This window comes from Galeopterus variegatus, unplaced genomic scaffold (assembly GCF_000696425.1).
Source record: "Galeopterus variegatus unplaced genomic scaffold, G_variegatus-3.0.2 Scaffold304, whole genome shotgun sequence".
Lineage (NCBI taxonomy): Eukaryota > Metazoa > Chordata > Mammalia > Dermoptera > Cynocephalidae > Galeopterus > Galeopterus variegatus.
Window position 1 is genome coordinate 104,813 of NW_007726415.1, and position 26,231 is coordinate 131,043.

Genomic DNA, 26,231 nt, shown 5'->3' on the forward strand with positions numbered 1-26,231 from the left:
AGAAGGGGTGGGGTTGGGGGGGATACATACATACAGAGATCCAACAAAGGCCACATCAAACCAGAATGCCAGTCCCTGGATAAGGCCAGACTGTACCATCTGAAACACAAAGGGGATTTCTACTCTGCAAGGAAATAAAAAAAAAAAAAAGAAAGAAAGGAAAAAACAAAATCATCATTCTCAGATAATATTATATTGTCTACAAGGAAAAGTTTTTAAAAATCTACAAAATACTAGAATTAATGGAGGAGTGACAAGATTGGTATACAAAAGTTCAATGTAAACATCAATTATATGTCTATGTACCAGTGACAAAAAAAAACGTTAAAAATTTTAAAACATCAAATAGCATCAAATATTTGGTAATAAATCCATCAGAAAGAGAGTTAAGTTTTCTATACAGAAAACTACAAAAGAGGGTCTAAATAAATCAAAGGATATGCCAAGTATATAAATTGAGAGACTTAACAGAGTAATGATGTCAATATAATACAACCATAATATAATACAACATAATCCATTTTGGTGGAAATTGATGAGCTGATATATAAAGAAATGTAAAAACCCAAGAATATCCAAGGCAATCTTGAAGAACAACAATAAAGCTACATGACATACTACTAGATATTAAGATGCGCTAAAAGCTATACAAATTAAGATACTGTTACACTGCCTCAAAGATTTTTTAAAAATCCCACTCATATATGGTCACCTGATTTATGGCAAAGATATAGACAGCAATGCAGTGGAAAATTATCTTTTTAATAAATGGTACTGGGTCAGCTAGATACATATATGGAGAAAAAAAAATGATGATTGACCCTTATATTTTATTCCGCACACTAAATTCAATTCCACATAGATCTAAATGTGAAAGATATAACAAAATTTGGGGAAGAAAATATAGAATACTCTCATGGCTTTGGGATACATAAGGATTCAAAATGGGCTAATCATAAAAAAACTGAAAATTTGACCTACATTAAAGTAAGAACTTCTGTTTATCAAAAAACACCATTAAGAGAGTGAAAAGGCAAGCCAAAGAGAAAGAGATATTTGTAGTATATATCCAACAAAATACTCATATCCAGAATATGGGTATATACAGAATTTCTACATATTAATAGGAAAATGAAAGACAACCTAAATGAAATTGTGCAGACACTTATATATATATATACATGTATATGTAAAATTTTAGTCAAAATCTTTTTTAAAAGTGAAAATTAAAACCACAATGAGATATTTTGCACTTACCAAATTTACAGTATAATTTTAAGGATATTAATTATGAGAAAAAGAAAACTCGATATATCTTTTTATTTGATTTAAAGGCTTTATATAATATTTCTAAGTTTAAGCTAAGTTTTAAGTTTAAAAGACTGTTCATCACTTTAGAGTTATGCAGATAAATCCTTAGTAAATAGATGAAAAGAATATTAAAGAGGGAGGTCCTGATGGTGATCTTGTCATGTATAGTAATCTGACAAAGGCATTTCATAATATCTAAGTCATGTAAAATGTAGTTTATCATATACCTTCTAAAAAAATTTTAATACTGTAGATATAGGAAAGTAGTATTACATCATTTAAAAAAAAAAAAAAAGAGGCTTAATAAAGTTCCTAAGAAGGTTACTGAAAAACTTGCCTCATGGGCCGGCCTGGTGGCGCACTGGATAAGTGCACCGCTTGGGAAGCGCGGCGGCGCTCCCACCCGAGGGTTCGGATCCCACATACAGACCGGTTCCCGCTCACTGGCTGAGCGAGGCGCGGGGGCAACACCGAGGGTTGCGATCCCGTTGCCGGTCCCCGGTCCGGTACGGGGGCAACACTGAGGGTTGCGATCCGTTGCCGGACACGGAAAAAGACAAAAGACCAAAAAAAAAAAACTTGCCTCAATAAAGAAATGCTGCCAATGACTGACATACTCAATAATTAACAACTCCTCAGTCACCAGTCCTTAAAGAAAGAGCAGCACTTATTTCAAAGACAAGACACATTACAAGTATTTCAAATGTAAAACCATGGGAGGTAAAATTAGAACTATCTGCAAAAGTCTTTTCAATTTTTCTTCCCAAGGGACAAATAAGTTTATTCCTCTTAGTTGGGATATTACCTCTATTATTTTTGAAATAGTTTCATTTTCAGAACAGCGGAACATTAAAAAGTTAACAGATAAGAAGAGGTTTGTAATGACAGGGAATAGATGTTTATTTTAAAAAATAAACCTTTTATTCAAGAAATCTCACTTTAATTTTTAAAGAAAATCACAACCCAACCAAATTCTTGTAAGACCATAATCAGAAATTCAGCATTCATTACCATACTAATACAGTGCGAATAAAGCTAAGAAAGGCATTTTTTTAAAAAAGGACATAAATGACAGAAAAAGTGAAAAACTAAACCCATGTAATTTGTATTGTTTATACTATGCATTGATTAGCAAAAGCTACTTTAAATATTCTAATATATCTTAAAAGCAGGGACAAAAAGCACAAAATAATGTTTCTGTTGCTATCAAATAAAGATTTTGACCTTATAATTGAAAAATAAAGCAATAACTAAAATGCAAATCCATTTAAATTAAATAAGATTCCTAAGAAAGTTAGTCTTAGTATAAAGATAGCAAAGAAACTAGAAAAAATTAAGACAAATAATACTTGTAACTTGAATAAAAATGAAAGAATTTTTCCTTAGTTTCTATTTTCACTAAAATTTTCTTAATGATTTAATACTTCTAACATCCAGTTTAATTCCATGTCTATACTTATGTCAAAGTGTATAATATAAAAATGTTTGTGAATTAGCAAACAATATGACCACTGTACAGTTAATAGAAAAGGAAACCACAGAAAAATATATATTTAGCAATTATCAGTTGTCCAGGTGTGAAGGCTACACAATAAAAGCATCAACACATATCACTTACCTTTTCAAGTAAGTAGCCAATGACTAAAAAGCCTTTTCCACCCAGCATCTGTTCTTGCATGGCTACTGAACTTTTAAGTAGTTCAACCAGGAATGCCAAAAGAGTAGCACTGCATGTAAAGTACAGATAATTTCATTATGTAATCATCAAATGTTTATTATAAACAAAGTCTTCCACTGAGTATTTTATAATGCTAGAAGATAACAACCATATTGAAATTTAATCTTAATTTTCTGACAAAGACTATTATACCTCATATTATGCAAAAATATATTTTCTCACAAGCATAAGAAACTAGTTTATCATTTTCAAATTAAATATTATAAACTAAACTACAACTGTGTAATTTTTTTATATTCCAAAGTAAAATGTCAAAGTTTATCTATACATATATATTATTTCCTGCTTCATGTAAGTCTAACATAAGAACACACATACGTCACTTTTCCACAAAAGACTTTATCATAATACTTTTTGAATAACAGGCTTTCATAGAGAATTTTAAATATGTATGCAATATTGCTTTGGAAGAACATATCTATTTTTAAATAAACTTTTTATTAAGACCTATTTTTCAAAAACACTGTATTTGTTAAAAAAAAATCCAGAGAAATATGTAAAATGTCACTTATGTCCAAGTATGCCTTCATGAGATCAAAGAAAAGAAATGATTTATGCAATACCAAAATAAAATGTGGCAATTAATTACACAATGTATACACAAACATATAAAAGCACCCAAAGATATGTGCTAGACAAAAACTAAGCACTTGGTATGTCTGTTGAATGAATGAATGAATGAACAAGCAAAAGACAAATGATTGCACTGAATTAAGTTTTGATAATGTATTACTTCACAAAGTTACATGTAACAATTTTAAACCAGCAGCACTGACATAAATATAGAGTTCCTAATAATGAAATACATATTCCTTCACTGTATGTGCATAATGTAATTTATAATAAATTCCTATAAACCAGACTTTATCGGGAATTAAAATATCTATTAACAGTGTTTTACAATATACTCTAAATTGCCTATTTATACTTTTAAGAAAGGGTAAAAACACACATTTCTAAATATATTTTAAATGCAGAGGTACGCATTCTTACAAGTAATTAAGAAAATTTGCTAATGAGGAAAACTTGAAAGTTATTAAAGCCCAAAAGGAATCTGAAGTTATTCTATTCTCTGAATTATTCTAGCTCTCCAGGTTTCAACAGGACTGACAATGCATTTCTCTGATAATGTGGTTATTTTTGTTCAAAACAGAAATGTTCTCATAACAAGAACCAATAGCAAAATTATCATTATCAGTATTATAAAACTTAGTTTAATGGACTACATGACAACACCTAGAAAAAAGTATAGTATCCGGAAATAAAGTACTTTATTACAGGAAATTAAAATTAAATTATATTAACTGGCCCGACAGCCTGAAACAACAAAAAAAGTAAACTAATACTACAAATCAATGATATATTTTTTTACTTTGTCCTTAAGTCAAAGATAGATATTCACAAGAAAAACATGACTACCAAGGAATCTCTTGGGATTTTTAAAAGGTTTCTGTAAAGAAGAACAGCTATTAAGCAATCTAGTCCATTTTAAATTAAATGAATCAACAGTCAAGGCCACTTCACAAATAACTGCTTACATACTATATTACATATAACACTTCTACCAAAAATGTTTAAAAAGAATAAAGAAGACTATTACATAGAGATTACACAATTTTCTCATCTGCTCGTGGAATTCTTACCACACCTGAGTTAGTGATTTGGGGGGAAAGTAGATTCCTAAACATCAGTACTGCCAAAAAGAAAGACTAGAAATGTCTCACAATAGTCCCTATGGTCCATGAAAAAAGGCAAAATATTATTTCATACAATAAATCACCCTCCTATGTAGAACCATATAAAATTATAAGTATGCCATCGATTTTCTTATTCTTTTGTGTCATTCTCAAATATCTACTCATTCTCAAACATCTAACAAATTAATTCAGACCTCTAAATACAATGGAGTTCCATTACAAAAAAAAAGAAATATTAATTTTATTATTATTCCAAAATCTTAACACATGACTATACTATCCATAAAATGTTAATTTCACTTCAATATTAACCATGACAACAATTGAAAAGTCAGATGAATTCACAAACAAAAGTATTTTTAATTTATACCTAAAACCCAATGCAATAGCCATACCACATCTTTTCCAAAAAAAAAATCTTTAAAATAAGGTATATTTGACATGGTGGACGTAATAGTAAACAGATGGCCATCTTCGAAGAGGTACATTTTCAAACATAATTTAACAAACTTACCAGTAACTAAAATGCATCGGATTGCTGCAGGGCTCACAATAAACTTGCAAAATTCTGTGTACTGCCATACAAAATTTCTCTCCATTCTTGCCTATTTCCAACTCCCCTAGATACAAAGGCAAATATAAAGGATACTTCAGCCCATTCCTATATCTCCTACATACCACTTCCTGTCTAGAACACATCAGTTCATCTGTAGAGGATCTAAATATACAGGACAAACCAAAAATCAAGTATCTGTGTCAGCCAAAGCTAACATACACATCACAGAACATTCTCTTGAAAAGTATAGCAATACCTAGGAATAGATTTTCAGAGTGGCATTTTACATGATAGAAAAAAAGTGTACTGGTTATTATATCATGATATAAAATTGCTAAACTTTTCAATAGACAGTACTATAACATATGTTCTTTAAGTAGCAATTCTACTTCAGGAACAGTTAAGGGTTTTTAATCCTGTCTCCTTTAAAGGAAAATTACACTAATAATCTACAGTGTTTTTATTTTTTTTCCCTTAAAATAATTACCAACTTCCAATTCTTAAAAAGGTACAATTAAGTTAGGAAACAATATTTATTTCAAGTATCATATTTTAAAGGGCTAGACCTCAGGGGAAAAAAATGAAAGAAATAATAATACCTCTAAGAAAACTTAGCATATTTATTCTCTCTCCAGAGCTTTCTGGTCCATTATTATAAAATACCACAATAGTCTTAGCCCACAAATATCTGAGAATATTTAGTAACTATGTATAAACATAACTAATTAGTTTCTAATGGAAATATATACTCTACATTTAGAATCCATTAAAATTTATATAAATATAGATTTTGACTTGATTTTACTATAACTTCATCCATTTCAATTTGTCCATTATTTAATTTTTTTTAATAATTAATGTAGATAACTCATGTAATGTGATCCAAAAAGTTTTATTATCTTTGAGATACTTTTATTATTTAGAGATGCAATACATCATCATAAAGATACACCTATAAACACAGTTTGTAAATGAAATGATTAAGAATGAACATATAACCTAAGTTCAGTTCAAAGGCAGCTCTTATAAGACAGAGACTGGCTATTCAATTTGCTTTGTACTGAAACAACCAAAGTAGCATAGCTAGATTGGCTTTTTTAATAAACATCTTTTTATTAAAAAGAATGTAACTAACTTATATAAAAAATAAAGATTCCTCCGAGATCCAACATCTGACCCCTTTAAAAGAAAGTTTTTAATCTCTTAAACACTATAGGCAAAGTAATTGATTAAGTAAATTAAGTTCCCAATAAGATTTAAGGTATCAGGTAAGGAAGAAAATCTTTTGATATTTTTAGGTTTCATCCCTTAAGCAGCCTAATTTAGTACTGATATACATTGAAATCTTTCAAGATGATTAAAATTGTGATGAGATAATTATATGACTAAAACTAATACCACACACAGTTTCTCTATGATTTCTCTCACTATAAAACTTCCTACATGAGAATGATTATCATAGCAGGAATAAAACTGTAAATGAAATCAATTCAAGTCCATACCCAAGATAATTTCATACCCAAGAAAATTAATTTCCAGTGTCATAAAAAATTTTACAATAAGTTAGAAGAGTTAACTTCCTTCGCAGTTCAAAGTTAAAATTTGAGTCTGAACCAAAAGTTTCTAACTGCAGGTACATTTAGCAATCACTTTTAGACAGCACAATCTTGAAGATGCAATCTCAAAAAAGACCAGTGCCTACATATGTGATGAATCCTGACACACACTGTCACATTTATCAGCACAGACATCAAGTGGAGCTACATGCCAAAGTAAGTAAAATACATTTATCTGCAGAGTCAAATAAAGAAAATGGTGAAATGTAAGATGTAAAGACAGATGGAATACACATGGTAGCATGTGAAATCACTAAGCCTATCCCTGGCTATGAAATCTCCCCTCAGTAATTTCTACCTTTTCCTACAGCCTGATAAGAAGGCAGGCAGCCTTCTAAATACATTGCTACCACTGTCATGGTTATTTAAGAGCATTCTTCAGAGGCTCTATTAAAAAGTAAGCTATTACACATTTATACCTTTCTTTGTCTTGGAAGAGATTTTGATTTTGTTTCATCAGTCTATTTTATTTCTGACAAATATAACAACAAAAAATATATATATATATATAAACTGTGGTTGAAATGTGTCAATAAGTCTTGTGAAAGAAACGAAATTTTAAAATTTGCACATGTATTGGGCTTGCCATTTTGCTAAACTTAGAACCCTGAGACCACTGTGAACAAGCCTGAGCTAGCCTGTTGGAGGACAGGAGACCACATGGAGGAAAACCGAGGTGCCCCATTGGACATGGTGATGCCATGTTTGTCCAGTTACTCACTGACCTATCAGCTGACTACAGATACCTGAGGAAGCCCCATGGACATCAGCTGAGCCAGCCCAGACCAGAAGCACTGCCCAGCTGACTAAAGAATCATGCGCTAAATAAAATGGTGGTTTTAAGCCACTAAATTTTGGGACTGTTTCTGTGCAACACAAGCTAACTAATTCAATTGGAATAACCCATTGTGTTGAACTCATAGGTTGTCTTTAGTAAATATTTTCAGAACAGAGCTGAATTTCATAAACTACACTACAGAGAAAGACAACCGAATAAAGAGATGAAAAAATAATAAATAAAATCAATAAAATCAATCTGCACATGTAATGGGATAAATTCTAAACCTCCCATGACATATTGTTATATATTAGTATACAGTATCTAACAGGATTTATGCAATTTGAGAACCCTTTTTATAAGCTGCTTTCCTATATTTACTAAAAACACTCAAATATAAAAGAAATAACTCTCAAAGTCCAATAGTTCTGCAGTTTAACCCAACCAACATACCACCCCTTGTAGTGCACTAAATGTCCTAGTGCCTTTATGAAAACTTCCTGGACATGTTATAAATAGCAACTACTACAATAGTAATCATGGATACATGAATACTTCTGATTTAATGATGTAACTTCCTAACATCTAAGGAGAATCTAATAAATTTTAAATTGGAAAGGAAAACATAGAAACAGGTTATAATTACATACAGGTGATCTTAATCATTGATGCATACTCTAATGACCTTCAAAGTCAAAACCTGCCACAGGAGGAAGGCCAAATCACCAGTCACTTATCCTGGTGCTGGCTCTACTTTCAGCCAAGCCCCAGGCTATTTAACAGAAGCAGGATTAACAATATACCCTAGAAGTGCTGAAATTAGAAAACACAAGAAAATAAAGATGCTCCTCAAGTTAGGATAGGGTTACATCCCAATAAGCGCATTGAAAGATGAAAATATCTCGTCAAAAACATATTTAATACACCCAATCTACCAAACATCATAGCTTAGCCTAGTGTAACTTAAGCATGCTCAGAGCACTTACAATAACCTACAATCGGGCAAAATCATTTAACACAGTCTATTTTATAATAAAGTGTTGAATATCTCATCCAATTTATTGAATACTGTACTGAAGTACAGTCTTTTCTGAATGCATATCGCTTTCATGCCAAAATGAAGTAGAAAAATCTTAAGTCGAACCACCCTTAAGTCAGGGACGCTACATAAATAGAAAAATAGCTGACTACACAGAAAGCTGAAACAAATATTTGATACTTAGGCTTTACATATGCCCAGAAATGTACTATTCTCTTTATAATTAATCTTATTTTTTAAATGATTATGCAGTAAAACTGGTTTTTCTTTCTTTCACTTGATTTTTTTCTTTTTAGTGTACCATTCTGAGAATGCTAACAGATATATAAATTTGTATAACTATCACCACAATTAAAATACAGACCAGTTCCATAACACAAAAAAAACTCACTTGTGCTATCCCTTTACACCTTCACAGTCACACCCTCTCAACACTCATAACCTCTGGTAACCACTTGTCTATCACTACAGTTTTGACTTTTCAAGAATGTCATATAAATGGAATCATACAATATGTAGCTTTCTGAGACTCCCTTCTTGACCTCAGCATACTGCCTTTGAGATTCATCCAAGTAGGTACATATATCAAGAGTTCATTTCTTTTAATTGATGAATGATCTTCTACAGGATGAATGAATGTACCAGTTTGTGTATCCATTCATCTATAAAGGGCATTTGGGTTGTAGTATGGCAATTATGAATAGGGCTACTATAAACACACATAAAGGTTTTTGTGTGAATATGGTTTTCATTCATTTCTCATATAATTTAGTATTTCTACTCATGGTATTTATTAATAAGTGTATGCTCAACTTTATAATTAACTGCCAAACTATTCCCGAGTGGCTATACCATTTGGCAATCCATCCCACCAGTAACATGCTCAAGTTGTTCTGTACATCCTCACAAACATTTGGCACTATAGCTATTTTTTATTTTGGCCATTCTACTAGGTATGTAGTAGCATCTCATAGTGGTTTTAACATACATTTTCCTATTGGCTAATTCCTATTAACATGAGCATATATTTGAAGTGTCTGTCAAAGTCTATCACCCATTTTTAAAAACTGGATTGTTTTCTTACTGTTGAAAGTTGAAAGTCCTTTGTATATTCTCAGTATAAATCCTCTGTCAAATAAGTGATTTGCTATTCTCTTCCTCCAGACTGTACCATGTCTTTTCATTGCATCTTTTGCACAGCAAAAGTTTTCAACTTTGATGAAGTCAAAACCAAATTCACCAATTCCTTTCGTGAGTCATATTTTTGGTGTCATACCTACTAAGGATTTGCCTAACCTAAGTCACACAGATTTTCTCCTATGTTTTCTCTAAAAGTTTTATAGTTTTATTTTACATTTAGACTTAATTTTTTACAGTTCCTTTTTGTATAAAGTGTGAGGTTTAGGTCAAGGCTCATTTTTTGACATACAACTATCATTCCTCTATTAGACTGCTTTTGCAGCACTGCAAAAAATAATTGACCCTGTAGGTATGGGATTATTTCTGGACTCCATTCTGTTCTATTGATAGACGTGTCTATCACTTTGCTAAAACCACACTTTCTTCATTACTATAGCTTTATAGTCAGTCTTAAAGTCAGGGAAGTATAATTCCTCCAACCTTATTCTTTTTGAAAATCATCTTAGCTATCTTAGTTACTTTATCTTTCCATATAAATTTTAGAATCATCTTGTCTATATAAAGAATATATTCAGGTGGGACTGTGATTGGTATTGCACAAAATCCATATATCAATTTAATGACACCTCTACTATGTTGAGTCCATGAACATGATATAGTTCTCCATTTATTTCAGTCTTTGACTTCTTTCATCAGTGAGTTATAGTTTTCAGCTCACCGATTCTGTACGTTTTGTGAAATTCACACCTTAATATTTAAATTTTCTGAAGCTACTGTTAACAGTATTTTTTAATTTGGTTTCCTGTAAATGTAGAGAAATATAATTTATCTAAGAACCTTGTATCTTGTGATCTTGCTAAATATGCTTACTAGTACTAGAGTTTTAAGTGTATGTCAATTCCCTGAGAATTTTTGGATAGATAATAGTGTCAACTATAAAAAAGAGATAATTTTATTTCTTTCTTTCCAGTCAGTATGACTTTAATTTCTTTTTCTTCCCTATTGCACTGGCAAGAATCACTGATTTGATTAGATCCATGCGTGTACAGCTCAGGGCCAAGTTCTTAAAAAATTGTATAGAGTTTCTTTCCCACTTTCTTCCCTTTCCATAATCTCCCTGATATGTTTCAGCTCTGGGCTCTTCTTTTTAGTTCTCCTGTCAGAAAGCTAGGGCTTTAGTTTCCTTACTCTGCTGTGTACTCCTATAATTCTGCCCACATCCACGGCCACCAGCAGCAAGACACAGAGAAAAAAGCAACCCTCTTGGGGCCCTAGCTCCACTGATCAAAGAGAAGGTTACCCCTCCCTCAGAGTTTTGGCTTCTATAGGATCCCACGGATGACTCTCACTAAGATTGCATGAGGACTGGGACATAAGAACAGAATGAAGAAAAGAAAAATTAACAGGGAACTTCTGCACTGGAACTAAAGGGTTTCTTCCTGGAGCTCTCTTTCACTGTACCCTGGGGCTCAATTTCAGGTTTTCAGCACATTTAATTCATGCTGGGGGATACTGGAGGGACAAAAATATATAGTGAAGTGACCACCAACTCACTGTGAATTCTGCTCTTCTTCCCCCATCTCCCTGCTACTATTTACTTTTCAGAGCTTTCAAATACCTATTCCATTGATTCTGTCCATGTTTTATTCTTACATTGATTGTTTGAAAAAAAGGGTGGAGTGTGTTCACACCATCTTAACAAGAACTGGAACGGGAATTCTTTATTCTTACTGACTTACACCAAGTTCCAAACTAAGATGACCTCCAAAATCCTTCTATCTTAGTCCACATCTTTTGATCTCAACATGCTAATGGGACAGATGTATTTAATATGCCCAGATATTGGCATATGACACAACACCAGTTAGAGTCAGGTTTAATACTACAGTGCCACCTCATTCCCGATGTTCTTCACATCCTTTTACAGCAAAGAACTATAATTCCTACGAAGAACCACTGCAACCCACTATTTTTACCAGCTAAGAAACCAAGTATGCTAAAGATAATGTTAGTTATTAACAAATTCTATGTCATATTCTTCCTTCTTTTGTATACAGATGATGACATTTCTCAACCCCCTGACAGTCAGTCATGTGACTAAATCAACAAAAGGAGAATAAAAACCTCTTATAGGCTACAACAGTCAAAAGCCCATAATTTTCTAGTCTCTCTTCCCCTCCTACAATGAATTCTGACTACTCTGAAATATAATGGTGGGACCCAAAATCCTAGATCCCTGAGTAAACTATAGTTGGTTAGATAAGCAATACATAAACCTTTAGTATACAAAGACACCAAAATTTCAGAGTTAATTTGCTCTCACATAGGCTATCCTGACTAATACAACCAGACTAAAAGAAAAAAAAAAAGAAAGAAAAAACGTGTAGACTACTATGTATTTCACAGTTTTGTTCCACTATCCTGTCCTTACTAGCCTAATATCTAATCTTATTTATCTTTCATATTAAATACAACAGTATACTTGACCTAGAATACGCTAGAAACATCAAGTTTTACTAAGTTCTTCTAAGAACAACACCTTTCATTTTCTTAAGTAGAAGCTATCCACAATGCCCCCAGACCAAATAGTTTGCCAAATTCACACTTACTCACAGATGCTTATAGCTGACAGTGCAAACTGGGTTATATTACAATAACTCAATGCCCATAACAACTGGGTTATATTACAATAGCTCAATGCCCATAAAATCTAGCAGGCTCTCCCCACAGAACCAGAAAACCGAAAGGGCTTATCCCTATCTTACATAAGGTCTGTCTGCAGTCCCTGCATTGAGTTTTCCAATTATATTAAACGTTCTTTTGCCTTGAGAAGTAATGAATTATTTCAGGTATATTAATGCAGATTCATTAGAACAAACAGTGCTCAATTACTTATTATAGATTTCCCCTCAATTCCATAGCAGCTTGTTTGCCTCTATGACTGCATTTGGTAGCTATGGCTACAATAACGATGGAGACTTTGTCAACCTCCACATTAGATTCCTGGTTAACACTATGCTAGGTACAACCTCAGTACCCTCTTAAAGACAAAAAAATATTATACCTTTATAATACCAGGCAAATATAAAATCTTACTCTTCTCTGGGTTACATTACCCTTACTCTCTGCCCCATACCAATCTCTTTACTCCAAACTCCAGCTATAAAAAAACCTGACCACTGGATAAAAACCAAAATCATTTCACACACATCATATTTAAAAATCTTCCGATGTAAATGGATTAAAGTCTGCAACCAATTCTGTGGTCATACTATCTGCTCTTACATGAGGTAACACAAAATTTCATTCTGCCTTCTGAATATTCTGAGTAACTGAAGATGATGGTCTTTCTATAGCATATATCCTGGCTTCTTATAAACATCTAGTTTTAATGCTGATGGATGCCATGACTCATTTTAAGGCTTTCAGGTTGTTCATGATTTTACACAATAATGAAAACAAGAATTTTTTACCTCTATTGAAATAAAATCTCACTGGCAAATTATTTTGATGCTGTTTTAATAACTGACATCATTTACAACTTCCTTCTCCTGTAAGTTATAAAATTCATTGTGCCAAAAGGTACATGATGATGTTAATTATAACTCATGCTTTTGCCAAAGCAGTAGTCACTTCTTTTTTTTTTTTTTTTTTGGTCTTTTGTCTTTTTCCGTGTCCGGCAACGGATCGCAACCCTCAGTGTTGTTCCCGTACCGGACCGGGGACCGGCAACGGGATCGCAACCCTCGGTGTTGCTCCCGCGCCTCGCTCAGCCAGTGAGCGGGAACTGGTCTGTATGTGGGATCCGAACCCTCAGGCGGGAGCGCCGCCGCGCTTCCCAAGCGGCACACTATCCAGTGCGCCACCGGGCCGGCCCAGCAGTAGTCACTTCTACTTCTAAATACATGCCTTTGATTTCGTACTCATTGGCCTTTTCCAGCAGTACCGTCTAAAGTTTCCTTATATAAGATTAAATGCTAATTTTGAAGGAAATTGTTTTCTAAAAAAATACTTAATTTTTAAAAATTACTCTTTTTTTTTGGTAGCTTGCTGGTGTTATCACCATAATACTCTTAAAAACAAGATTCACATTTGGTCCCCCACAAATGGCTGCTAGGTGATATAAAAAAATGCATATGAGTTGGCACAAGAAGAAAAAAAATTTGATGCAAGAAGACAAACACTTATTGTATACTCTAAATTTTTTCTCAAATGCCTCAAGCATATTGTCACACCTTCCATATTTCTCAGATGTACAACAGAGGCAAGCATGTTAAATAGGAAACTGGCCCATCTTCCTAAAAACCACTAATAACTATTCAGATTAAACTTATTTACATGAAAGAAATGTTCAGAAAAATAACGTATGTATGTTCTCAAGATATCTTACCACAAAGTTGTCAATACACATCTTCAATACCCAGATTCAGAGTACCTTTGCCCATTAATAAAGAAAAATTGCAAAGGAAGGTATCAAAGACAGATCAAATTCAACAATATTTTCACCACAAATATCACAGAAAATGCCAAAATGGAATTCAAAAATAACAAATATCTAGGACTTGTACAGAAATTAGACTCTGGTACGTAGATGCCCTTAACTCTCATGAGATACGCAAGCACCAGAAAAACACAGGACTCCTGCTATTCCCCACTGAATTGAGTGCTAAGTATGAGATTTCCTTCTATGCCCCCAGCAGCAAACCATCTACAAAGCATTTACGTGTGCGTGTGTATATTTCATTAATTGTTTTAAATCATAAATTAATTGTGTCAAAGTAGTTCTTTTACAAGTATAAGGAGCCCTATCTATAACCTTGGATGATCAATGCTAGGATCTACAGTTTGATATAGGATCCTCATCAAAGTTCCACTGAAACTTGCTGAAAGGGACCATCCTGGTTCTATTCACTACCACATAAGATAATATATGTACCAAGTCATATGTCCCATTTCCAACTGTAAAAATATTTGGCACCAAATCTATATATACATCTAATACTTGACTTATGCATTCATTTCACAGGAACCAATCAGTGCTAAACTTCTTATCCCTGGCTTCCTGATTATTGATACCAATCTACTAGAATTTCTTGTATTACTAAATCTATTTAACAATAGGTCTTCAATTACATTTAAGATGTGCTAACTCGTGTACCTGGCTTTCTGAGTTATAAGAGGTACATACTAAATACCCAAGTTGCTTTGAGTCAGCTCTACTCTCAAAAAGAATAATATCTACCCTCATCTCTCTAGCAAGATTTTCTTCTTCCATCTGAGCCTTATTGGGACCTCCCCTCCAACTTCAGCTTGAACAACCTTGTAAATAATATCTAGAGATTATAGATTTAAAGGCAGATGTTTGGCTAATAACCTGTCAGAGGAGGTCTCAACTTCCTTTTCCCATCAGATAAATAAGACCCCACTCAAGCCCCAGCTACTATACCTAATAAAGTAATGTCAAAGTGATCCTGCAAAGGATTTTGATGTTTCCAAAAGTTGGGACTATTACTATACACCTATAGGTGACCAAGGGAGAGATCCCCAGTGACATCACCTGAAATAATATGTATGACAGTTGAACTACAAGGAACGAAATTTACCTGCATGTTCTGGATATGGAACTAACCAATTTTTAACACCTTTAAAATAAAAAAAAAAAAATGTATAATCTTACCACCCAGAGAGACATAGAGAACTATAATAAACATTTCATTCTATTATCTTCCAATCTTTTTCATGTGGGCATGTGTATGTATATTTTTTAGTAAAACTGGGGTTCTTACATACGTTCCATTTTATATCCTCTCTATTTTCCATATGAAATGTCATAATCATGTCCACATATCAAGTATTCTTTAAAATTTCATTTTTAAACTGTTGTACAATATTCTATTGTAATACATGAGGGTACTTCAAAAAATTCATGGAAAGATTCATATTATCTTTTAATTCCATTTTTCCATGAGCTTTTTGAAGTATCCTCATATGTTCCCTAGTTTTCCTTTTTTTTTTCTGTAAATGTTGTGTATAATACCACAATTAAAATATTTTGTCCACGTTGCTCAGTATATCCTTAGGATAAATTTAAAAATTAGTGTTGTTTGGCAAAAGGGTATATACATTTTTAAGACTCTATTCTTAAATTGCCCTGTAAAGAGATATATCTAACTTATACCACCACTTTCAGTGTATGAGAAGCCCATTTCAAGTATAGTCTTGCCATGATGGTTCTTTTTACCTTTTTAAAAATCTTTGTCAATTTGATAAGTGAAAAATGTGTTCTCCTTGTTTAAATTTCCTTTTCTTTAACTATTAATGAGAATAAACTTTTTGTCATTAAAAAAAATGAAGTTGTAGAAAGTTTTGACACAGTGTTATGAAATTATAAAGAGATGGAATTTATCCCCAGAGATGATTCAGGAAAAAAACTAGGTATTCTTAGTATAGATATGGTATAAAATTCCTTATTAGGATTGAGTGAAAACCACATAATCCTTTGTTCCTTTGTGCATATGTATGTGTGCACGTTCTTTATTGTTAGTTTTAAAATGCATTTTTTTTTTTTTTTTTTTGCAGATGGCCAGTATGTGGCTCCCAACCCCTGACCTTGAAAAATGGATTTTTGACAAGATAGAGGCTATCATAGTTTAACTGTTGGAGGTGGATTAAATTAAATTAAACTAACAAATAAGCAACACCTTAAAAAGATAAGAATCAGTACATAAGTGTGAGTTCATTATTATTATGAATTTAGCTGTGTAAATGAAAGTGACTTTTGGTTATTTTATTGCTTTTTTTATAATAAAGTTGGCATTTATATGGGGGGAAAAAAACTTTATATGGCTCCTAAACTCTCTTGAGAAAATAATTTGAATCAGGTAGCCACAGGGAAAACAAAACAAAACAAAACATTGTGTTATTCTGAAAACTGGACAGTGCACATAGAAACAAGCACCTGTACCCATACTTTAAGCTGCACTCAAACATCACTACTACAGAGTCTGCTTGAACTTCCTCACAAAGGATTAGTGCAATTGATGCTATAGAAAATTTATAACTCTAGTCATGCAGCATATCCTGACTCTTCCTGTAGGAAAAGTAGAGAACTACAAATTAAATGAAAGTGAATAGTTTTATGGAGGCCCCCAACCCATAAAGGAAGTCAAAACTTTACGGAAAATTTTTAGAACAGGTTAGCAATGACCCAACCTACTTTCTAGATAAAATATGACAAAAAATGGTAGACTGCCATCTATTAATTCTATGTGGTTTAAATAAAATGATTTTATTCTAGCCAGCAAATGAAGAACATGAGCTTTCTTAGGTAAGAAGATATCAGCCATGCTTTCTACATAGGACAGAATATCCACACTTTTTTTTAGTATATACTAAGAAAAAAAATTGCTCAACTACAGCAGACCAAAAGCTGAGACTTATAGTCTTTGGTCACTTTGTTTTAAATTAGAGACTTTCTCTTTAAAGCTTACAAATTGGAATTTTGTTTTATTGAGTGAGTATGTGAGTTTTTATCTTTTAATAATTAATGGTAAAACTATGTTGTGTGGCCTGTCACCATCTTATACGTGTTGCTTTATGTTTTTATTCGCATTCCTTTGTTTTCTGTATTTTTCTACGGGTACTACGTTTTTTATTTTTACTTTCTCCAATAAATCCAAGAGAAGGCATATATACGGTTTTTAATTCAACTAGTAGTTACCTAAAAGATTTAGAAAAGCCTTCTTTTCTGTTTCCGGTTCCTGATTTTATATCAGAATCATCTAAAATTCTTGTCAAAAATATAGATTTAGGGGCCGGCCCGGTGGCGCACTGGATTGTGTGTTTTAGAAAAGCCTTCTTTTCTGTTTCCGGTTCCTGATTTTATATCAGAATCATCTAAAATTCCTGTCAAAAATATAGATTTAGGGGCCGGCCCGGTGGCGCACTGGATTGTGCGTCGCTTGGGAAGCACGGCGGCGCTCCCGCCCGAGGGTCGGATCCCACATACGGACCAGTTCCCGCTCACTGGCTGAGCGAGGCGCGGGAGCAACACCGAGGGTTGCAATCCCGTTGCCGGTCCCCGGTCCGGTACGGGGGCAACACTGAGGGCTGCGATCCGTTGCCGGACACGGAAAAAGACAAAAGACAAAAAAATATATATATATAGATTTAGGCCATCACCATTAAATTCTAATAGTATTGTCACTTAATGTCCGTCTTATGATATTCTGCTATTTCATAAAGGATAATTTTTTCTTTTGTTTTACCAAAATTTTCTTCTGAATCCTCCTATCAGATGAATTTTAGAAGTCAACTTGCCCCAAATCTCCAGGATATGGGATTCCTTCCTGTGTACTGTAAAACTTTTTCAAAGGTCCTATGGGAGACTGAATTATTATTCCCATTTATTGGCTTTTCCCATATCACTAAGAAGGTTATAAATCCTTGCCCATTTCCAAAAACTTGCCCACTTCTGTGAAATATAGTATATTTTCCAACCCATTTGGCTGATTAAAGTTGGGCTAGGTTGGGCATTCTTTGTCTAACAGATTGAGAGTGAACATGATATTTAACTTATCTGACCAAAAGCTACAAAAGCAATTTTATTGCTTGGCTCAGACTCTTGTTCTTCCCCTTTGCCAAAAGAAGAACATATTCTGGATCAGGGTTGCCTTTCCAGTCTAAGACCCAGAATGAGAAGACAAAAGGAACAGAGGCACAACCAGTCATGAGCAAGAAATTAGCTTTTGTTGTTTTATGAGCTACCAGATTTTGAGGTTGTTTGTTACTGTCATAACTAGCAAATGGTGGATAATATAAATTTTATGGTAATATTTTTCTCTGTACTCATTATTAAACAAGATCTGTACAAATAGGGTATTAGTTAAAAGGTAGAGGACTATTTGATTACAGATTGCCTATGGCTCTTGCTCACTGTCCATGCGGATGAGGGCAGACACTCCATCTCTATTCTGAATCTGGAGACCAGCCTTAAGTACACAGTAACCTTCTCCTCTATTTAGCAGAATCAAGTAGTAGGACACCTTAAATGGTGTATAATGTTAAATCTATTCCCTAATTCACTGATCTGGAGACCAGCCTTAAGTACACAGTAACCTTCTCCTCTATTTAGCAGAATCAAGTAGTAAGACACCTTAAATGGTGTATAATGTTAAATCTATTCCCTAATTCACTGACATTATAAAATCAATAGATTGCAGGAAAACTAGATTCCCCACCATACACTACTACTGAGGATCTTCCTATCTGTAGCACCTTTCATTCATAAATACACTTTCTGGAATATGTACTGCTGGCATTTCTCATTCTTTGCCCTTACTTGCTAACATCTGCACTTTGCGTATATACAGACTTAGGTTTAGGAAGACTATCAAGAAATGGGACTAGAAAAGAGATGTAGGCATGACCAAATCAGTAACAGCTAAGAGGCACTGACTTCATTCTGAGGCAACAGGAAATAAGTGTAGTCACAGGTGTGAAATGATTAGATTTGTATTTTAGAGAAATGACTCTTCTAGCCACTGAAAAATACTGGAAAGGGATAAGACCAATTATTGAATTTAAACTAGTTGAAGTTATTAATAAGAGAACCTAAATTCAGGCAGTAGTGATGTGGACGAAGGTGGATAGCTTTAAGAGGTAATACTGATAGTTTACCATGACAGATTATATGTGGGAAATATATAAACAACTAATATTTAAATAACTCAAAGAAAGGAAAACAACTGAGGAATTTTCCTGGGGTTCTAATTTAAGTGACTTGATGGAGACAATGTTCCTCAGCAAAATTAGAAAGTCAAAGCAATAGAAAGTGGATAGAGGAAAAGTATATGAGTTTCTATCTGGGTCATGATGAATTTGAGATACTTTCCACATGGAAATATTCCATCAGAGGTTTTAGTATATGAACCTAAACAGAAGGCAAGCTATAAAAAAACACTGGTAGTTGTCAGCCTGTATATAGTTAGATCGTGGACCTAAAAATTGAACCACTATTAGAAATAAAAGCCAATAATATTACAATACTAAATCAACTAGAATCTCTTCATGATGCTTTATTAATTCTTTTCTTAAAAATTCCAGTCACTGCACAAAATGATTATCACATATCATCCCTAGGAGAGAAAGGGAAGAGAGCCTAAACACTTCCGAGACCATACCATTAGTATTATTCCCAAATTCTGTTAGAAATATTCTGGGTTTCTAAGGATAAATTAAGCATATTTAGGCATGCAGCAATATTCTTTGTAAAGGCAAATGATATTTATTTTGGTTCTGGACTGATACAATTATACCTGTACATACAACTGTTATATGTCAATTAAAAATAATAATAAAAAAAATCAAAATGAATGAAGCAATTTACTTTACTTCTTTTCTTTTTTGTACTTTACTTCTTTTCAAATGGAATGCAAAACATAACAGTTAAAAGAAATGAAAGCTACAGGATGAGTAAAATAACAATACCTTCTGTTACAAGATATATGATTGAAATATTGAAGGACAGAAGATGTGGAAATGCAAACTACAGGAAAATTAAAGCAACAAATTCCATAAAGATGTGTCCAGAATTGCTGAAATTTCTGCAATGAATAATTTGTAGTTTCCCTTGTTGCCAAAAAAAAATCTTTTGGAGGGGCCGGGGAATGACGAGGAGACCAAAGATAAAGCAGAAGCCTTGTATTAGGGCAGATGAAAATTTACAGATTAAAATTAAGTGTTGAAAACTAAACACCACAAGTAGTATGACATTAAAAACAAAATCCGCTAAATTTAAAGAAAACTTTTTATATAGGAATTTTTGTAAAAAAGCAATCATTTATGGAAAAAACTTGAAAATGGACTATGAGAAAACAGCTTATTTGTTAAGTCAGTGAATCATAAACTTTACATCTAGAAGAAAACATAATGCCCTTTCTTGTTAAAAGGTGATAAACTCATTAATTGCTAGATGCATTTTTTGTGTCCATGTTTCTCTTCATTACCAATTTAGTAAATTTTTAAACTGGCAAACAAGCAAATATGAATATTAAAAACTGCCAGCAGTATATTCTTTATGAAAAATATAAAGAAAATAAAGATAAGCTACAGTCTGACAAAAATATTCTAAATGTTTTTGGAAACCAAATTAATAATTATATTTTATATATAATAATAGCAGCCTAAAAAAGAGAAACAATCATTATAAACAGGTACTGATTTTACTTCTTTTGCTTATTAAAAGCAATCACATGTCATTTTTTTGAGTCAGATGGGTTAAAAATACGCAAAAAAATTTTTAATATTATATGTATAATACATACTTTTTCCTGAACTAAAACCAGGGAACATGGTCAAAAGATTTTTTACATCACTTTTAAGTGTACAGGGAAATATGGTTAAGGTAATTAGCCACTGAAATATTTAAATTTTCCAGGTACTGTAATTTGTTGCTTTACATATGACAATAGCGTTAATCAGGACTTCACAATGAAATATTTAATTTATTAAGGAGAGTGTAAAATTCAGTTAATTACTGGAATAACTTTGGTTAGCAAGATCTTTTTAAGAAAAAAATTTTTAAAAAATGATTTAAATTCACTAAACAAATAATGAATCAAATATTCACATTACAAAAGGATTCTTAATATGATATGGGATCATTGTTATCAATGCTTTATGGTATTCTCTAAATAATATTTTATAACTTATATTCCACCAATTAGTCTATCAAAGAACCTGTATTTATCATAATTAAGAACAAAAGGACTACTTTTCCTAGAAAATATTTATAATCTTAAAAACATTCATATTAAATTATCACTTGAAATTGATTTTTAGCTCATAAAAATTATCATAGTTTAGAGTAACACTAAAAATAAATATTAGTAATAAAAAATTGTATCCTATCAATAGACCATCTAATACTGAGGAACATAGAAAGAAAACTCATTAAATAATTAGGTGCCAGACATTATGATACTTTACATGTAAAGTACTATCTAATTTTACTTCATTTACAATCAGATAAAGTTAGCATTATTAAAATCATTCCACAGCTGGCAGAAGTGATTCTCAGAGTGGTCCACAGCCATTTTTTTTTAAGGTTATTTGGCAGGTTTTTATTAGGCGACCAATTCCTGATACTGTAATCCTAAAGTAACAACTTCGATGTGCCTAAAACAAGGTTATTTTTTTTAATTGATTATGCATATTCATGGGGTACAAAGCTGACCATCACCACCAGTGCCTAAGATGTGATGATCAGATCAATACTATCAGCATGCTTACTATCAGAAATTACAATTATTCCCTGTGTCCCACACCCAATTAATCCCCAACCTCCCCCCAACCCCTTGTAGCCCTAGGTTTGCTCTCTCCCTCTGCAAGTCTAATGCACCACTGTGGTCTTTCTTTAACATAACTTTCTCCAAGTTCATCCATGTTGCTGCGAATGGCAGAAATTCATTCTTTTTTATGGCAGAGTAGTTTTCCACTGTGTATATATGCCACATTTTCCTTACCCAGTCATCCATTGATGGACATTTAGGCCAGTTCCATATCTTGGCTATTGAAAAGAGAGCTGCAATGAACATGGGAGTGCAGGTATCCCTTTGGCATAACGATTTCCATTCCTTTGGGTATATTCCTAGAAGTGGGATTGCTTGATTGTAAGATAGATGTCTGTAGCTATTTGAGAAACCTCCATATTGTTTTCCATGGTGATTGTACTAATTTACAGTCCCACCGTGTGGGAGCATTCCCCTCTCCACATCCTTGTTGGCATTTGTTATTCTCTGTCTTCTTGATTACATCCAGTTTACTGAGGTGAGATGATATCTCAATGTGGTTTTAATTTGCATTTCCCTGAGGATTAGTGATGTTGAGCATTTTTTTAAATACCTGTTGGCCATTTGTATGTCTTCCTTTGAAAAATGTCTATTTGGTTCCTTTGCCCATTTTTTAATTGGGTTATTTGCTTTTTAACTGTATAGTTGTTTGAGTTCCTTGTATATTCTGGATATTAATCCCTTGTTGGATATACAGTTTGCAAATATTTTCTCCCATTCTGTAGGTTATTGTTTCACTCTGTCGATTGTTTCCTTTGCTGTGCAGAAGCTTTTTTGTTTTATATAATCCCATTTATTTTTTTCTTTAGTTGCTTTTGCTTTGGAGCTCTTATTCATAAAATCTTTGCCCAGTCCTACATCCTGAAGTGTTTCACCTAAGTAGTTTTACAGTTTCAGGTCTTACACGTAAGTCTTTAATCCATTTTGAGTTGAGAGGTGCAGGTCTAGTTTCATTCTTCTGCATACGGATTTCCAGTTTTCTCAACACCATTTATTGAAGAGGCAGTCTTTTCCCCAATGTATGTTCTTGTTGTCTTTGTCAAAGATCAGTTGGCTGGCTGTAAGTCTGTGGGTTGATTTTTGGGTTCTCTGTTCTGATCCACTAGTCCTAGCATCTATTTTTATTCTAGTACCATGTTGTTTTGGTTACTATATCTTTGTAGTGTAATTTGAAGTCAGTAGTGTTATACCTCTGGCTTTATTTTTTTGTTGTTCAAGATTGCTTCAGCTATAAGGGGGCTTTTGTTGTTCCATATGAATGTTAGGATTGTTTTTCCATTTCTGTAAAGAATGTCACTGGTATTTTGATGGGGATTGCAATGAATCTGTAGATTGCAATGATTTAGAGAGAGGTTTCTTGATTCAGGCTTTCAGGATTAAAATGATGATTCTGTAACATTCTAAGTCTCTGTGTCCTTGAGCAAGTTACTCAATTTCTCTCTTCCTCAACAGCAGATAATTAGATAACATAATTAAAAACAGTAATTGGCAAAATTCGAATATACAGAGATAGAGAACAAAACAATGGTTACCACGGAAATGGGTGGTGGGTGGGAGATCAGGGAGATGTAGAGCAGCGGATACAAAGTAGCAGATATACAGGTAAACAAGTACATCTAATGAGATCTAATTAACAATACCAAGAGATCTAATGTACAACATGAGGACTACAGATAATAAAATTGTACTCTATATGGGATTCATACTAAATGAGTAGATTTTAGCAGCTCTTGCCACAAAAACAAAAAATGAGTAACTATGTAAGATGTTAATTTGCTTCAATGCTAACATTTTTACTATCTCTACATATCTATACATCATGTTATATACCCTAAATATAAATAATAAAATTTATTTTTAAAAAAAGCAGTGACTGACACATAATAAATACTCAATGAACACCATGTTCTACTGTTACACATCCATAGTCACCCCATCATCCAAGATCAGATAGCACATAACAGACCTTACCCATTGTATCTTACTGTCTCTAATGAGAACTACTCTCTTAGTATATTTTTAACTGATATACAAAAATCAATTTATACCTTGTTCCAAAATTTTTTTTTCAAAGCAAAGATATCCTAATTCATACAATGAGGCAAATTTTTGTTTTGTTATCACCTACAGATTAATCTATGTTCTTTAAAAAAATAGCCCAATGTAAGAAGAATATGTTATTTGTAGTCAAAGGAAAAGGAAGTTTCTATAAAATTTATTAAGTCATTACTAGAAACAAAGTACAAATATATGATGTCACTTCAGGGTTGGAGTTATGCTTCTTGAATTAATTTATTAATGATTTGCTTATTTTTTAGTCATTAAATAAATATCAAATGTCTAGTGAAAAGAAATTTGTTTAGTTATTGTTCTCAATGTTCACTGGACTGAGATCAATCAGGCCAATATAAGATAATATTAGTCCCAAGGGATGACAAAACATCCAAATAGACTTGATTGTTTGGGAGAATTACTCAAGGTAATCTAAAATAATTATGAACAGGATGAAATCACAACAGTAACTATATAGTGACCAAGTTTACTTACTCGAAAACAGATTACCTCAAAAATACTACATGTGTTGTCACAAGCTATTTGACTCAGTTCAATATCTACTATTTTTGTTGCTTAATTTTTTTTTGTAGCATGATAAAGGCTAACTACATGTTAAAAGAAAAAGCAATAAATATACTATTATTCCTGGAAATTTAAATACTAAGGGGGTAGCTAAATCTAAAAACCAACTGAAGAGAAATGGTATTGACTTCCCCACTTGAGTTAATACTTTCTTTAATTTTATTCACTACATCTAGAAAATGAATAGACAGTTCAAAACCAATTTTCATAACAACTGAAATTCAAAATATAAATCCTACTTAATTTACTTATGTAATTATCTGTTGCAAATAGCATCATTAGAAGAAGTCCACATACAAAATATTATGGGCCATATCATAACAAACTATTTCTCTATCATTGATAATATATAATATTTTTAAATATAAAATTATAGTGTTAGAGACAACCTTGTAAGATCACCTAGATCAATGTCATTATAAAAACTAAAACCAGGCCAGCCCGGTGGCGCACTGCTACAGTGCGCCGCTTGTGAAGCGCAGCGGCGCTCCCGTCAAGGGTTCGGATCCCACATACAGACCGGCCACTCACTGGCTGAGCGAGGAGCGGGGGCAACACCAAGGGTTGCGATCCCGTTGCCGGTCCCAGTCCAGTACAGGCGCGACACTGAGGGTTGCGATCTGTTGCCGGTCACAAAAAAAGACAAAAAGACAAAAAAAAAAACAAAAAACAAAACTAAAACCAGAATGAACTAAGTGCTTACTATCGGTGATCTATATATTTCATTGCATTAGTCTAAATAATTCTCTAAGCCACTATTACTTCAATTTTATGATGGTGGAAACTGAGGTACAAAAAAGTCAATAATATAATCAAAGTTACACTGATAATTAACTCAAGATTTGAACCCAAGTCTGTTGGATTTGAAAGTGCACACATATAATAACAACTACAACACACAGACTTCATAATAAAACAAAGCCGCAACAATTCTCCAGCACAAATAAAGCCTATCTTTGAAGGTTCCAGAAAATAAAATTATTCCTTCAGTAAGTGATTTTAATTCTAAACTGCCTATATAAAGTAAAAACTCATCAAGGTTGATAAGAATGGTACAGTAGTGCCAACAGAGGTAAGGCTTACAGAAAGGTTTTAAGGTATCATAGAAAAGGACCACTTAAAGTGCATGGAAGATAAAATGCTTCAGCTTGAAACACAGAAGGCAGAGGAGTAACCTATTTTAGGGCTTAGCTTTTATTTTTTTTAATTACTTTCTCCAAAAAGTAATTAAAATTAGACAATATTGCAATTTTTTGCAATGTATTTATTATGTAAACAGATTTCCCAAAAAGAGTATATTAAATTTTCTCTGGAAAATTTTAAAACTTCAAATTGATTCTCATTCATCTGGAACAATTTAGCATTGAAT

At 32.9% G+C, this 26,231-nt stretch overlaps 1 protein-coding gene across 1 annotated transcript in view; it reads right to left on the bottom strand.

The window, feature by feature from the left end:
* LOC103586076 (neurobeachin) overlaps window positions 1–26,231 on the bottom strand; it is a gene marked incomplete at its 3' end in the record, with an annotated part of 263,314 nt that overhangs the window by 102,623 nt on the left and 134,460 nt on the right. Inside the window, exon 11 of the mRNA XM_008567211.1 lies at window positions 2,930–3,038. Coding sequence (XP_008565433.1) covers window positions 2,930–3,038 — 109 coding nt within the window. The remainder of the gene's footprint in view (window positions 1–2,929; window positions 3,039–26,231) is intronic.